The sequence below is a fragment of the Perca fluviatilis genome, chromosome 12 (assembly GCF_010015445.1).
Source record: "Perca fluviatilis chromosome 12, GENO_Pfluv_1.0, whole genome shotgun sequence".
NCBI lineage: Eukaryota > Metazoa > Chordata > Actinopteri > Perciformes > Percidae > Perca > Perca fluviatilis.
The window spans coordinates 27,507,338-27,523,046 of NC_053123.1; the positions used below are offsets into that span (position 1 = coordinate 27,507,338).

Consider the following 15,709-nt stretch of genomic DNA (forward strand, 5'->3'; position numbering starts at 1 on the left):
TTTATTTGAAAGTCTGGCCCCCGGAGTGTCTGCTTAGAAAAATTCTGGCCCTTGGAAAAATGTAGTTGATGACCCTTATGCTAAGCTATTGCTAAGCTATTTTTCCACCAATCCATCGCAGTTCATTCCAGTTTGCTCCAGTGTTCCTGCCAGCCAATATTTGTGAACAGTCCTCTTAAACCAGGCAAGTTACTTTTTAAGGTTGTGTTTGAGTAAAGTGCCATATTGTGCCTCTTGCAGTTCCTCTTCTGACAATGCAAGCCTTTATGCTTGATTATGGATTCATCAGATCTTGTGTTTTTGAACAACTTTTTATATCTACTGTAGGTTGTAACACATGCGTTTCTAATCTAACCTCATATGAGTAAGGTTGAGTAGGATTTATTTCATTACCATAAGGCATCACACTTGTTTTTCTCCCTACATGTCCTGTTTTGAACATGCATGTTTATTGCAGGGGTTTGCCTTCAAGTCTCAACTCAGTTGATGTGTTTTTACAAATACCAAAACAAACCCGTATTTATTTTAGTATGTTCATGTAGTTTTGATTTTGGACAGACCTTGGCTGAGGGGAGTCGTCCAGACAGAAGAGAGTGCGGAGCAGTTTGCCCTCCTTCAGCTTCTCCTCCCTCATCAGCTGTAGAACCAGAAGAGTCGCCACCAGCCTCAGGATGTCTGATGTCCTCCCAGTAACCAGACTGACCAGAGAGGAGATAACAGGAAGACATGAACATCCTCCATCTTGCAGGACACATTTTATCTGTAGGATACAAACAATATAAATTACAAATCAACAAGAATCATGTACATGTGTTTGAAGTTATTTCTGTAGATGACATTTTTTTAATGAATGCCCCTTTAATGGTGCTCATTTGGTGAATGTAACCTTACTATACTGTGGTCTTTTTTTTTGGTCATTTTTTTATTTTTATTTTTAACCTGATTGAATGATAACTGTAATTATAACATTTTTCCAGAATAAAACAAAACTTTAACAATTGTTTTGCACCATATCAATTACCTTGTATACTAGTGATCACTGTGTGGCTCTTGTTAACAACTGAGTCAGCAGTTTGTAAATTTGGCATTTAGTATTTAAACAGTAGAATTTGTCAACTGTGAGGAGAGTACAATGTAGCGACATGCAGTGAAAGAGGACACAATTTTGCCAGGGGTCTATAATCATCTATTGCTTTCATAAATTAAGTTTTGATTTATAAATTTCTAATTTTGGACAGAAATTGGCTACTAAATCATAAAGTAGATACTAAAAAGAGCTTACATTTTTACACAGTCACCCGGCATTGTGATACAGGGTGACTGATTAAAAATAGATAGATAGACATTTATTGATCCTTTCGAATCAAAAAAAAGACAGACAACAGACCATAAAACACAGACAACAACACGACCACCAACCCCTCCCTCTTCCCCACACAACCCCAATACAATGTTACAGCAAGTAAATCTAATACCACATGCCAGTTTACAGGCATTTTCCACTGGGCCCGTCTCTGCTGCGTTCCGGTTTTGTGCCAATCTCAAGAGACATTTCTCAGAAACACAAAACACATTAATGTCATGTTTAATGTATTTTTATATATAAAATTCTGGGCCCTGTAGAAAGGCATTCTCTATGGGCCCCTCCCCGCATCCACAGCTATTCATTCTAGCATATTTTTGGGCCCTCCTCACATGAGGGGGCGGGGGGTGGGGGGGCTTGAGTAAAGTGCCATATGCAGAGTTTATCTAATTTGAAATTCAAACGTAGGCATTTGTTTTTGCAGGAATTGGAAATGTAATGAAAATCATTACTGTTGGCCTATACATATTACCAAATGATCATTTGTAATAAAAAAAGAGAAACTTCTCTTTCATTTATTTACTTATTTATCTACCATAATATGACTATATGAACCAATTAACAACTTCTTGTATCACAGTTTTTTAGTGTTCAAACTACAGTAATGTGTACATTCTACAAATACTCTTGATTGTATTAACATATTTAAATTAAACAGTTTTATTGTTTTTCTATTTACACTTTTTATGTTGTGATTTTACAGCGCTTAACTTCGCAGACTTTTTTTTTTACAGTGCTGCACTACATGTCAGAGCTGTCCTACATATTTACAGTATCTCACAAAAGTGAGTAGACCCCTCACATTTTAGTAAATATTTCATTATATCTTTTAATGGGACAACACTGAAGAAATGACACTTTGCTACAATGTAAAGTATTAAGTTTACAGCTTGTATAACAGTGTAAATGTGCAGTCCCCTCAAAATAACTCAACATACATGTAATGGTTGGGGTCGGCTGGCTGTGAGTTTTCTGTTTTGTTTACTATTCTCTGGTTTGTTTCTCGGTTGGTTTTCTCCTCTCCTGTGTTTTCCTGTTTGCCTGCCTCTCTCTCTCTCTGTGCCTACTCTGCTCTCCCCCTCCGACCGCTGCTGCCAGCTGATTGAGCGCACCTGGTTACCATCCCATCATCACCGCCTCCCGCTGCACACACCTGCCTCCCCAGCCCCAGTGTCTCTCCCGCGGCTCCCCGGTCACAGCTCCCCTAGATATCTCCATCCTCCAGTTACTCAAGCCTCCCCTCAGCTGCTCCCCCATTCCCGGCGTCTGCCTCCCCACTTCCCCTTTCCTTTCCCCTTATCCTTAATAATCCTTTTGTTGTGAGCTCTGCGTTTGAGTCCGTTCTGTTCCCGGCGTAACAATACAGCCATTAATGTCTAAACTGCTGGTAACAAAAGTCAGTACACCCCTATGTTAAATTCCCATAGAGGCAGGCAGATTTTTATTTTTAAAGGCCAGTTATTTCATGGATCCAGGATACTATGCATCCTGATAAAGTTCCCTTGGTCTTTGGAATTAAAATAGCCCCACATCATCACATGCCTTTCACCATACCTAGAGATTGGCATGGGGTACTTCCCATAAAATCATCTCTCAATGCAAATCAAACTGGCTATTAGGCTAACTGACATAAAACCATGCCAATCTCTAGGTATGGTGAAGGGTATGGGATGATGTGGGGCTATTTTAATTCCAAAGACCAAGGGAACTTTATCAAGATGCATAGTATCCTGGATCCATGAAATAACTGGCCTTTAAAAATAAAACTCTGCCTGCCTCTATGGGAATTTAACATATAGGGGTGTACTGACTTTTGTTGCCAGCGGTTTAGACATTAATGGCTGTATGTTGAGTTATTTTGAGGGGATTGCACATTTACACTGTTATACAAGCTGTAAACTTAATACTTTACATTGTAGCAGTGTCATTTCGTCAGTGTTGTCCCATTAAAAGATATAATGAAATATTTACTAAAATGTGAGGGGTGTACTCACTTTTGTGAGATACTGTATATATTTGTTACATTGTATATAGCATACATTTAATCCGGGGAGTGTTGGTTTCATACTACAGTTATGCAAGTGCAGTAAAGAACTATAGTACATGACGTACGTCCTGTCATCATCACATACGTGAACCGATTGGTGGCAAGGGGGTAAGCCGGCATCCGGAAAGCGTACCTATGGGGAGATTCTGAGGCTAACAAGCCATCACCTTCTGCTAGCATTCCATTGACTCCCATTCATTAAGGCAGAAATGTCCAAAAAATAATCTTTAAAAAATTAAATAAATAAATAAAAGAAAAGCAAGGAACTTGCTGGAACACAGGAACTTTACTTAGGTTTTGAGGAGAGGAGCTACATAATTTATTCAGAAGCAAACTGAAACATACGTTTTGATGGATTGGAAATACTTATAAATAAATAATTCATATGAAGTAACATTTATCCACGATCCACTTAATCCACAAGATTCAGATTTCTCTTGGCACAGCTACCAGAAGACTTATAACTGTCAGACAGGTTGTTCACTTCACATCTACGTCGTCAAGCTCAGTTTGAGGCTGCGCAGTATGCTCAGCCATCACCGGAAAAAGTGCTTCTAATTGACTTCACTGGTCTCCGTTGAAGCCTATGGCGTCAAAGTGTCCATTTATTTTCACTGTCTATGTTTTTGGACTGGCTTCCCCGTCCTCTCGTATCCTCTCTGTGTGTCTGAGTTATTTCAACTGACGATGTTGAAAAGCAAGACACAGGAACTTTACTTGTTTTTGAGGAGAGGAGCTACATCATTTATTCAGAGACAAACTGAAACATACACTGTACCATACTGTACATTTACTACCACGTTCATAGCCGACAGCTTTCTGCTCCAAGCGCGTTCACCGTACATACTAAGCACTGAAATGTTCCTTTAGGAGCTTCCCCGGTCTGATAACACGATAGCTTATATCTGCCAGAAGTTCCTGTATTTGGTCCAAAAGTCCGAACCATCCAAAAAATAATTTCACACTAGAAACAAACCGGACCATAGTTCAGTTTGATCCGGACCAACAATACCTCTTTTGGTCGGACCACATTCCGACTGTTTGGTCTGGACCGTGGTCCGTGAGAGGTTTCACACCTGTAATTTTGGCTTGAATCAAACTGAAAAGTCCGAAAGTCCGAAAGTCCGGACTAGAGGAGGTAGGTGTGAGAGCACCCTAGGAAAATCATTTTTAATTGTTGTTTTGAATTAATGATGGTTTATTCATATTTTACATTTCAGTAATAGAGGTACAGTGTATTTAAACTTCGCTACAAATTCTTCTTTTTAAAATAGCTCGGTAGCCAGGTTATGTACACGTGGAATTTATTTTTGCTGTAATGTAGGCTACTGTTAGGTTGTAAAAAGTTAAAACCATGCTTATGTTTTGAAAATAATGTACTTTTGGTCTTATTTAGCATGCAGCTAAATCTAATCAAATAACCACACCTAATCAGCATTGGTCTGGCTCACACCTACTCAAACTTCTAAAGAATCATCAGGTCATATCAGTCATTTAGCATACAGGAGAAAGCTCCTTGTCTCCACACATGGAGATCTATTGTTTCTGCTTTTGGGGAGCCACTCCCTGCTAGGCCAGACGTGATTAGAACAAAGAATGTGTATTCCTATAGTTTGGATTGATTGGGAACGTACACCTTTTCTTTTGAGAGACATCTGACCAATAGGGGAAGATTTAATTTGAGGAACCACCCAGGTGTAGGGAATATATGTGTGATCCTGAGAATGTCTCAGGGCTGCAACTGTGACCCCGCAAGGGGAAGCATGTTCGCAGACCGCTGTTTTACGGTGTAATTGTTTGTCATGTCACATGGCTGTTTTTATGTGACTCCACAAGGAGAAGCATGGATTCAGTCCGCTGTCAGCTGCAGTGTAACATTTGTTTTGTCATGTCGTTTTCATCGTGTTGTTCATTAAACCTTTTGCTTAACTTTCAATTCGACCCAGCCTCTCCTTCCTCCTCAGAAATCAAACGAACACGTCTTTTAGAGATTTTCTTAACACGACATGACAAAATTCACCATAATTGTTTTCAGTAAAGAGATTTTTATTAGGCCTATACTTACAGTGGCTTTTGGAGTCTACAGTAATGACTAACTAATTAACTGATATACCATACGATATATTGAAAGCTGAAGTCACGCCCTTTTACTTCCGGTCCATGGGACCTATCTTTCGAAAAAAAAATATGAACGGGAGTGAACAGGGAGAGGCAAATTATTTTTTGATCCCGTTTGAATTGAGCCATGGATTACAAATATGATGTTCATCAATTTAAAAGATAATTTTTCAACAGAAGAAAGTCTCAGTTTATTGTTAAACTGTTGAAGTATAGGACTGTGAAAATACGTAATTAGAAAGACTACACACTTCAATGTCGCATGGATGATGTCTGGCTGAAGCTACGATGTCTGTGTGTATCGTACCGGGGATGTAACGTTACTCTAATGAGCAGAGGATCTCGCTTGTTCTTTTGCTTATCTGCTGAAAACACTTCACTGGGTAAAACACATCAGGTAAGATAACGTTACATGTGTTGTGGAACAGAGCTAAGCTAGCTGGCTAGCGAGCAAGTTGAGCATCAAGCTAGGTGAGGTAGATTGTGTGAGACGAGAGATGTAGTTCACTGAGCGGTTTCACACAAAAACTAAGTGGTCATATGACAAACCTACAGCTAACTGAGACTTTCTTCGGTTGAAAAATTATCTTTTAAATTGACGAACATCATATTTGTAATTCATGGCTCAATTCAAACGGGATCAAAATACCCCTTATTTGCCTCTCCCAGTTCACTAGCGCTCATATCTTTTCCGAATTAAGGTCCCATGAGGTCCACCGGAAGGGGAGGGACTTCACCTCTCTATTTAAATTGTCCATGGAACACACTAGGACACTAAGCATACTTAAAGTTGTTCCAAAATAACACACTTAATATTCACTTAGTATAACACATATAAAATATGATAATACAAGACAAGAACAGCTTTAGTACCGGTATATTTCTCTTTGACCAGGGTTAAAAAAGCAAATAAGTTGATAAATGCTGAAACGATGATCTGCACCAAATTCAATATGAATATGAAATGATTGTTTTGATGATTTGGCTGTTCGGGTTTGATTTCTTTTCTTTTCTTTTTGATTTTGAAAACTTAACTGCTTTAAAGGAACAAAACGTAAATGAGAAAAATGACACAAGACAGTAAATCCAATACGGATCAGATCATCTGGATGAAAAGTAAAAAAAGGAATTGACACACATCTAGGGTAGAGATGTAGGGTTTCAGAGTAGAATGAGTTCAACCTAACTTTAAATTCTGAATGTGATTTAGCTTCATTTAGGCATTTTGTACAGTTTTAGTTCATGGAGTACTACATGAATGAATTCATGCTTTTTCAGGCATGAAGCCATGCATGAATACATGATATTGTATTATTATTTGTTGTCGCATATTTGTGCCCAGTAGGTGTAAAAACACACACACACACACACACACACACACACACACACACACACACACACACACACACACACACACACACACACACACACACACACACACACACACACACACACACACACAGCTTACACTGTAAAAGCTTTATCACATGTATGATCTCAAAACATAAACATACACCTATGTTAAACTTTTTTTCCACAGATCCAGTACATAACAGATTTACATGACATGTCATTCCACTCAGTGGTGGTAGGTCCAATATGTGCACAGTCCTCTTCGCCCGACTGTGGATCTCCACCGCCATTATCAGGCTGCCCTGTCCTCCAGTTCCTAAAAAATGTATTAAAGAGAATCATGATACTGCAAATCTCTGACATAAACACAGTTCCTCTTTGTCACATAATGCTCTCCAGGTTGATGACTGGGGCATCAATTGTCCTCAGCAAACATTGATTATCAGTTCACTGAACCTTGAGTTATATGCATACCGGTAGTTAGTTTATCGATACATTTTTGGCAATTTACACAATGACAATCGCCAGCAACCACAGTCTCGCTTTGCCAGACCCTCCTCCAAAGAGCGCTGAAGGAGCATCTACAACAATGATGCTAGATGCTTGTCTCACATAGCCAGACATTACTTCACAGCACAGCGGAATAACGTTAGCTTACGTTAGATACAGGCTATGTTGACAGTCATAGAAGCCCGTGCTCACGCAGAGCTCTGTACCCAACTGACAGACACTTTTTCGGCTTAGAATTACGGTAGGAACCGCTAAAAACACAACAACCTCACTGTCCTCTCCACCCGACGGACAGACACACTTCTTAGGCTTAGAATTACTGTAGGAACCGCTAAAAATAACACTACCTTGCCGTCCTCTCCACCCAACTGAACACACTTTATTGGCTTAGAATTACAGCAACAATTGCTAAACACACTCCAAACTCAAGGTCCTCTCTTCCCAATGGTCCTCCAGAAAACGTTAGCAGGGTTAGCATGGCGGCGTTAGCCAGGACCAGTCGGGATCACTTTACTGGTTGTGTCTCAATTTATTTTTTTGCGAGTAACCAACTCCGGTACTTTAGCTAAATAATTCAATGTGAGTAAACAAAGGTTTAAATGACATTAAATGGCTGTCCCTAGTAGCTGTGATAAATTTGCATGAAGCTAATGTTTACCTGTTCAGGAGGAAATTAGCCAACTCTGCTCATTTTGGGCTCTAAGCTGTCTCTGTCTTTCAAATACATCTCCAATATTTACCCAGGGTTTGTTACGTCTCTGGTCACGCAACTGTTAGAAACGTGCAGTCTTTTTTAGGTCGGGTAGAATCTATCTCCGTTGATCCTGTTTGTTTGTTTGCTGCTTTTATGGCTGTACTAACGTTACAGCTGTAGCATGCTAGGTTTATGTGTTTACAGGTATATTTGGCAACCCGGGGCCTGTTGCACAAAACCAGGATAAGGGATTAAGCTAGGATATTCAGGTTATCCTGGATGAATTTAGCTTTGATTTGGTTGCACAAAAGCAGGTTGATTAAACCCAGCCAAGTAACCATGGAGATTTATTCTTTGCAGCTAGCCTGGTCCAGAGCAGGCTAACAGCCAGGCTAAGATTAATCCTGGAGTCTTGTGCATTAAATCAGCTGCTGCTCTGATCCGAAATAAACGTGTTTAACAGTTATTCCGTTGTCTTCTGAATGTGTTCCACTTTATTTTTATTAACATGCATTACTTATCACTATTGCTGTCACGAGTTTGATTTAAATCCTAGTATTGCAGTTGTTTAGATGGTAAGAAATGGTTGCACTGGCACCGGAGATAAAGTGGGACGATACCAGGAAATGGGCTTTTCCTCCACTGCTGTCCCTGTGAGATTTACCCTGTGCAACGCGGGGAGGCGGGGGGAGGCAGGGGGATCCTCCCACACCGTGCAGCGGACTTTAAAGGAGACTTTTAGTGTCAGTAACGACGACAATGGCACCTGCTCAAACGTCCTTTTTTTTACCAAATGGGAGTGAGAATGTGTTGAAATGCCACAAAGCTTCTTAATCATTTATTCACATGAATAATAATAGGCTACATTGTTTTACAGATATGCTTACAGTGTGTATTGAAGTCACTTACCGGTACTTCTTTTTCTAGTTTTTGTCCAGTCATGTTTGTTCTGTATGAACATTAATTGTAGAAATATATTTAGATTTAGAGATAGCTTGTAGAGATTGGTGCATATGGTTGTAAAACATATTCTCGCATTATGAATAAGGGTTTGAAACTAAGACTAGTCCTTAGGGTAAATTTCCCGAGGAACATTAATTCCCTCTGCTCACTTTTAAGGCAAAATAGGCAAAATAATAAAACATTTTATTTATATAGTGCTTTACAGGCTACTGAAATACACTTTAGTGTAAAACCAGCACATTTAGCACATAAAAACAGATACAGCAATAAAACCAACACATAAAACAAGCATATTAAAGCAATTAAAACAGAATGTACAACTTTGTAAAAACGTGGAGTGACTAAGTAGATTTTTTTTAAATCCATACGTATTCAGTCGGTCCGCTATTGTCTGTCGGGCTTTTTCTCTCTGTCTGGTAACAACAGCCGTATTTCCCTTTTTGCATATTATATGTTTCATCTCCTCGTAATTTTCCATTAGAAGCTGCTGCTCAACAGATGAAACATATGCTGCACACGTCTTTTCCATTTTAGCATCAGTAAATCTGTGATCGATACCGTGGTCTATTTATGAAAGCCGTGAACGTGCCCTTATCCCAGCTATCTACACCTGGCTTGACATAGCTTCACCTACTTATCCTGGCTCGGCAAACGTGCAACCGATTAAGCCGCGATGAGCGGATCACACTAAGTCAAGCTGCGCTTTTTCAGATATCCTGGATTTATTTATTCTACTTTTGTGCAACAGGCCCCCGGTCTGGCTGTCAAACTGGGCAGTTGATACCAACACACAGGCCGAAACACAAACAGAAATTCAAAAGGATAAAATACTGGCATTAGCATTGTTGTAAGAAAAGACTGTATTTCAACTTAGTATGTTTCCTTAATATCTGATGATGCATTGGGGTCATTTGGGGATTTATTACAGTAAATATATTACATATTGGACCTTTAAGCAAAGGAAGGAACAATTTAGGTTGAGTCAAATTTTATTATCAATAATAAACAGATCTATATATTTATGCATGCAGAGCATCTATGCTTGTGAAAAATGTCTGCTGGAAATTCAAAGCAATTAAATCCTAGTACTCAAAATATAAAAAGATAGTTATATATGTTATGTCTGTATACAATTACAGTTAAGTCTTACTTCAGAGTCAGTGGAGTTCCATCTACCCATTTCCAGGTCCCCTCCTCATCTCTGTCAGTCAAACCAATCCAATACCAAGTATCTTTTTTGACGAATTCAGAGAGAAACGTCTGTTAAAGAAATCCATATTTTATTTTAACCACAATATATGTGCAGTTTACATGCTTTAATCATAATTAAATATTACCTAGAAGAAAATAAGTAAATCCTGTATCCTATCATGGACTGTACCTGCTCTTGAGAGCTTTCTATAATCACCAGATCTGCTCCTCTCTCTCTGCAGTCTTGTCTGCCTTTCTCCCAGGAACCAGACTCAGCAGAGAGGAGAAAACAGGAAGAACTGAACATCCTCCATCCTGCTGGACACGTTTTCTCTGTAAGATACAAACAAGATGCACTACACGCAGATAAACAAAAAAAAGCATGTCTAGGTCCTTGAAGTTAGTTCTGAAGATGTCAACTTTTTCAATGAATGCCCCTTTAATGCCCCCTATAACCTTGTCAGATAAAGTAGTTTCAGACTTGAATACAAATTATGATTTTTTTTTCTTAAATCTTGTTTTGTTTTTTACTCTTAACCTGATTGCCTGATTGACTTGACATTAAGCTTAGCGCTAGTTCATGACGGCCACGGAAGTCATACACCCGCTGATTGAAATATCATTCCTATCAGACACACACCAATCATTTCAATTTCAATTCAATTCAATTTTATTTATAGTATCAAATCATAACAAGAGTTATCTCGAGACACTTTACAGATAGAGTAGGTCTAGACCACACTCTATAATTTACAAAGCCCCAACAATTACAGTAATTCCCTCAAGAGCAAGCATTAGCAATAGCTATTGCGACAGTGGCGAGGAAAAACTCCCTTTTAGGAAGAAACCTCGGCAGACCCAGACTCTTGATAGGCGGTGTCTGACGGTGCCGGTTGGGGTTATGATGAACAGTGGCATAATAGTCACAATAAAGATAATGGAACAGTGACTACAATGGTAGTCGTAGTAGTTCATGTCATAGCCGGGCACAGCAGGGCGTTACGGGATGTAGCGTGGCACAGCAGAGCATGGGTGGACGCAATCACAGCCATTCTCACATCAAGGCGGCCCTTTTAAATATGACTCCCTCCTCTCACTGATCCCTGCTACACTGACGCTGCTTCACTCACTACTGCTGCTGAAACGTTTTGCCACTACCACCCCAGCCTCCACCTTCCTAGTTCAGAGTCCTACCATGACTCAAAGTTTAAAATGGTTTTCAATGTCTTTCTTTTGGCTCACTCTTGTATACAGGGGGGTTTCTGCATGCCACTCCCTGTTTCAGCTTAGCATGCTGCTTGGGAAGCATTATCAAGAGCGGAGCCACCGGCCCCAAGCATAACTGTATTTCTATTTGTTGCAATAAATGGTTAAATCTATGACGTGAGTGTTCCTGACTGATTATGACTGTAATTATAACATATTTCACCAGAACAAGATAAAAGTTTAAGAAATTAAAGGTTTTGCACCATATAGATTACATCATCTACTAGTGATCATAGTATGCAGTGTGACTCTTGTGAAATTAAGCAAAGGCGAGAGAGAATAGTTAACAGCTGAGTCAGCAGTTTGGAAATTTGGCATTCAGTATAAAATAGTAGAATTTTCCACCTGTGAGGAGAATACAATGTAGCAACACACAGGGAAAGAGGCCATTTTCCAGGGGTCTATAATCATATTGGTTTTGTTAATATAGGTTTGGTTTATAAAATGTCTCAGTTTGGACTATAACTGGTTAATAAATCATAAAGTACATAGTAAAAATAGCTTATTACAATGCAGGGTGACGGAATAAAAATGTTACAGAATTGTAAGTAAATCTTAATACCAGACACAAGCACTCACTCTGTTTAAGCCGGTCCAACTCTTTAGCCATTTCAGTGAGGCTGGAGTTCAGCCGGTCTCTCTCTTCAGTCAGGGAAGAAGACTTGTTATCACTGGCCTGGAGACGCTCAGTCAGGTTGGCTTTGATAAAGGAGAGCTCTGCAGCTGATCCACGTAATGACACATGGTCTGAAAATACAAAGAGACATTTCTCAGAAACACAAAACACCTTCTGCATTCATGTCATGTCTTATGTATTTCATTAGACTACATTTCCTTAATTTGCTATTCCTCTGACCTATCAAAGGGCATAGTGAACTCTGCAGCGGACTTCAGTAAGCATATTTTCTACTGCAGTTTTATCAATAACATAAATCAGTCTAACTGTCAGAAGTAGAGGTACAACATGTCACTGCTGCTTGTGTCTTGAAAATTATCCTCCTTTTAAAAAAAAGCAAATAAGTTGATACTGGAATTTGAATATGAAATATTGTTTTTGCTGATTTGGCTGTTTGGGTTTGATATATCTCCTGTGTATAATTCTCTAAACAAAAGCAAAACTGTATTAAAGGAATACACCACCGTTTGTTGAAATAGGGTTATTCACCGTCTCCTCTATATTTATGTAGGTGGGCAAACGCATTTTTGTCTCAGTGTCTTAGTCCGGCAGCGCCGACGCAAGCTTAGCTTAGCGTAGTGAATGGAATCCTATGTTGCCGCCTATATTGGGTGGAACTAGGCTACAGCCGAAACACTGCTACTCGGGCCCAGAGCTGTTTATTGGGTCCATTCAGCGGTTTTTTTCCAGTTGACTTTATCGCACCGAAAAAAAAGTTGAGGACTGCAGGATGGATCAACGGCGAGAAATCCTCAGTAGCTGTGACACAACTGCAGGCATGCTCATTTCAGTCGGCATATGTTGGCATATTCCCCCACATCACACCACCAGTTCGTGTCGGCTCTCATCCTCATGTCCACGGGCTGTTGAGCGATCGCAACCTCCTCCTCCTGTCGCTCTATTTCCAAAGCACGCAGCTCCTCTTCTGAAAACTCTGGTTCGTAGAGGTATGCTTCTGGATCTTGACTGTCTGAGAAGTCATCCTCTTTGTCTCTCACAAAACCCGCCATGTTCATCGCCATTCACTGTCTACTTTAGGAAAAACAGCCAGCAAATATTCACACCGGTATGTTGCCGGCTGTTGGGGGTTTTCAGGTGCTGCGTGATATCTCTGTGCCCAAGTAGCAGTGCTTCGGCTGTAGCGTACTTCCACCCAGTATAGTCCCAAATCAATATCTGCCTAGGAAATCGTCTAGTCTTAATCTGCATTGCTATTTGTACTCGTGAATACGCAGGCCACAAGAAGTAATTAGGTTTTGTTTTTGTTGTTGTTTGGTCACTTTTACTCACGACATGCTAACCGGCAACATAGGATTCCATTCACTACGCTAAGCTAAGCTAGCGGCGGTGTTGCCCGACTAAGACAATGCATGCACTGAGACAAAAATGCGTTTGCCCACCTATATAAATATAGAGGAGACGGTGAATAACCCTATTTCAACAAACGGTGGCATATTCCTTTAAAGGAACAAAACGTTAATGAGAAAAAGGACAGTGAATCAAACTAACAGAGATCTGAAAAAGATCCTGGATGAAAAGTAAAAGAAAGTAACACATATCCAGGGAAAGCATCTACATCTTTTAGAGAAGATTGATGCTAATGATGATAATTATTAGTATTTCTATGATTTATGTTTTTTAACGGATACAGTTTTTTACACACACATAACATTTACATTATATAAAGTTTTAAATAATTACTTCAAACATTACTGTATTAGGATGGCTATTATAAAGTCTTTTGTAGATCACCAAATGGAGCCAAATTAATGTTACTTGATACTTTATAAACCACTTATTAATCCTTAGCATTAGTCACAACTTTATAATAGCCATCCAAATGATGTTTATAGATGGCTTACAAAACAATTATTTTATACACTTTAACATCTGAATGGGATTTAGACTCACAGTGGACACCGAGGCCGATGATCCCAGCCAGCAGGAAAACACTCAGCAGCCCCAGACAGAGAACAACAGCTCCATGAAATCTCCTCTCTGAGCTCCTGGGACCTAAACACAGAGAAGAGCTTTTAATCATACAACAGTAATTAGATGATAATATACAGATCAGTGTGTCAGCCTCTCTGTCTGACTGAACATTCTTACCTGTCTGATTTGTTGAAGGTCTTGGGTTAACAGACTTGTCATTTTCAACATTGGCATAGATGTCATCCATCGCTTATGAGGTGTCAGACTATTTCCTGAAGGTTCATTGCTGCAGGACGGACTGCACTACATGTAAACTATGAAACTCCTGTTGGTTATAATTTCTCCTTTTTTTCCATAAAGAAGAAGTGGAAGTTACATAGTCACATTTCAGATGTAATTAAAAGAACTTTCATCAAGTTCTATATTTGTGTAATGATTGCACATGAACACATACCGTACATACTGTGAGTACTGAAGTTATTCTCAATTTTGATTCAAAATGAGTTGCAGACTTCAACAGGAGTGAATCAATGAGTAGGGAACTAGGAGAGGCCCTAAGAGAAATGAAAATCATAGAGAGAAAATTATACCAGACCTACGTAGGTCTGGACCACACTTTATAATTTACAAAGACCCAACAATTCCAGTAATTCCCACTGTCACCATACATTATTATGGCTATTTTAAACATATTGCGATTTTCTGTGATTTATTGCAATTTACCTTTGTCAACGTCTGTTCTATCTAAAGAGATTAATTTCTCCTGCTGACCTCACCAGAAACAAAACCTTATCTGCACCATCTAGTGGACTGAAAAGGCAACTGATTTTATCATTCTAGTACCAAAAAGTTCAATTCTTATGTGCAAATTATATAATAGCATTGCCACGGAATATATGTGCTATAGCTAATATATACTAACATGTATCGATTTTTTCCCCCCACCTCTAGTTGTATGCAGTGCAGTGAACTATACCATGGCCTTCGGGGGAGCCCACTTTTTTTCCACGCGGGGGGGTCGTGCGCTTGCGTGTGCTAACAGGGCTTGCAGCAGGTGAATCTGTCGTGCTATTAACGTCATCGCTACACAATTTCTTAGTAAAACCAAAATTAATTAAACTGCCTTGTTTTCTTTCTGCCATGACTATATGATGCTTACTGCAGAATGGTTTTCAAGGATTTTGCACGCCGATTAATGGCCTCCAACGTTTATGTTTTTTCTACGAATCTTTGAGTTAACACAGGGCCGGTTCTAGCCCTTTGGTTGCCCTAGGCGAGATTGAGTTTTGCGCCCCCCCAGCATCGCTGTGTCAGCGATAGAGTAGCAATGTATGTTCATTTTAGTTTCTAGCATCCATGTAAGTTAGATGGCACCAACATTACGTCTAATTATAACTGGTCTGGTAACCCAAAGGCCAGTTTTTTGTTTCCAGATTTGTGTGCATGGTGACTTATGATGGGGGGGGGGGGGGGTTCTGGGGGTCCACCCCTTGAAAATTTTGAGCATTAAATACTTAATTTCCTGCATTCTGGTGAATATTTATGCATTTTTTTTTTTTTTTATCTTTTTCTGAATCAATTTTTGCTTGAAATATC

At 39.5% G+C, this 15,709-nt stretch overlaps 1 protein-coding gene across 1 annotated transcript; it reads right to left on the reverse strand.

The window, feature by feature from the left end:
* Positions 1-6,982: 6,982 nt before the first annotated feature.
* Positions 6,983-14,623, reverse strand: LOC120570374 (CD209 antigen-like protein E). The gene is made up of 7 exons (XM_039818685.1): positions 14,568-14,623; positions 14,291-14,438; positions 14,093-14,194; positions 12,085-12,252; positions 10,430-10,572; positions 10,199-10,308; positions 6,983-7,197 (listed from the first exon to the last, which is right to left on the reverse strand). Exons 2-7 carry the CDS (start codon positions 14,358-14,360, stop codon positions 7,050-7,052), a joined length of 741 nt encoding a protein of 246 aa, XP_039674619.1. The 5' UTR covers positions 14,361-14,438; positions 14,568-14,623; the 3' UTR covers positions 6,983-7,049.
* Between the last annotated feature and the right edge of the window lie 1,086 nt (positions 14,624-15,709).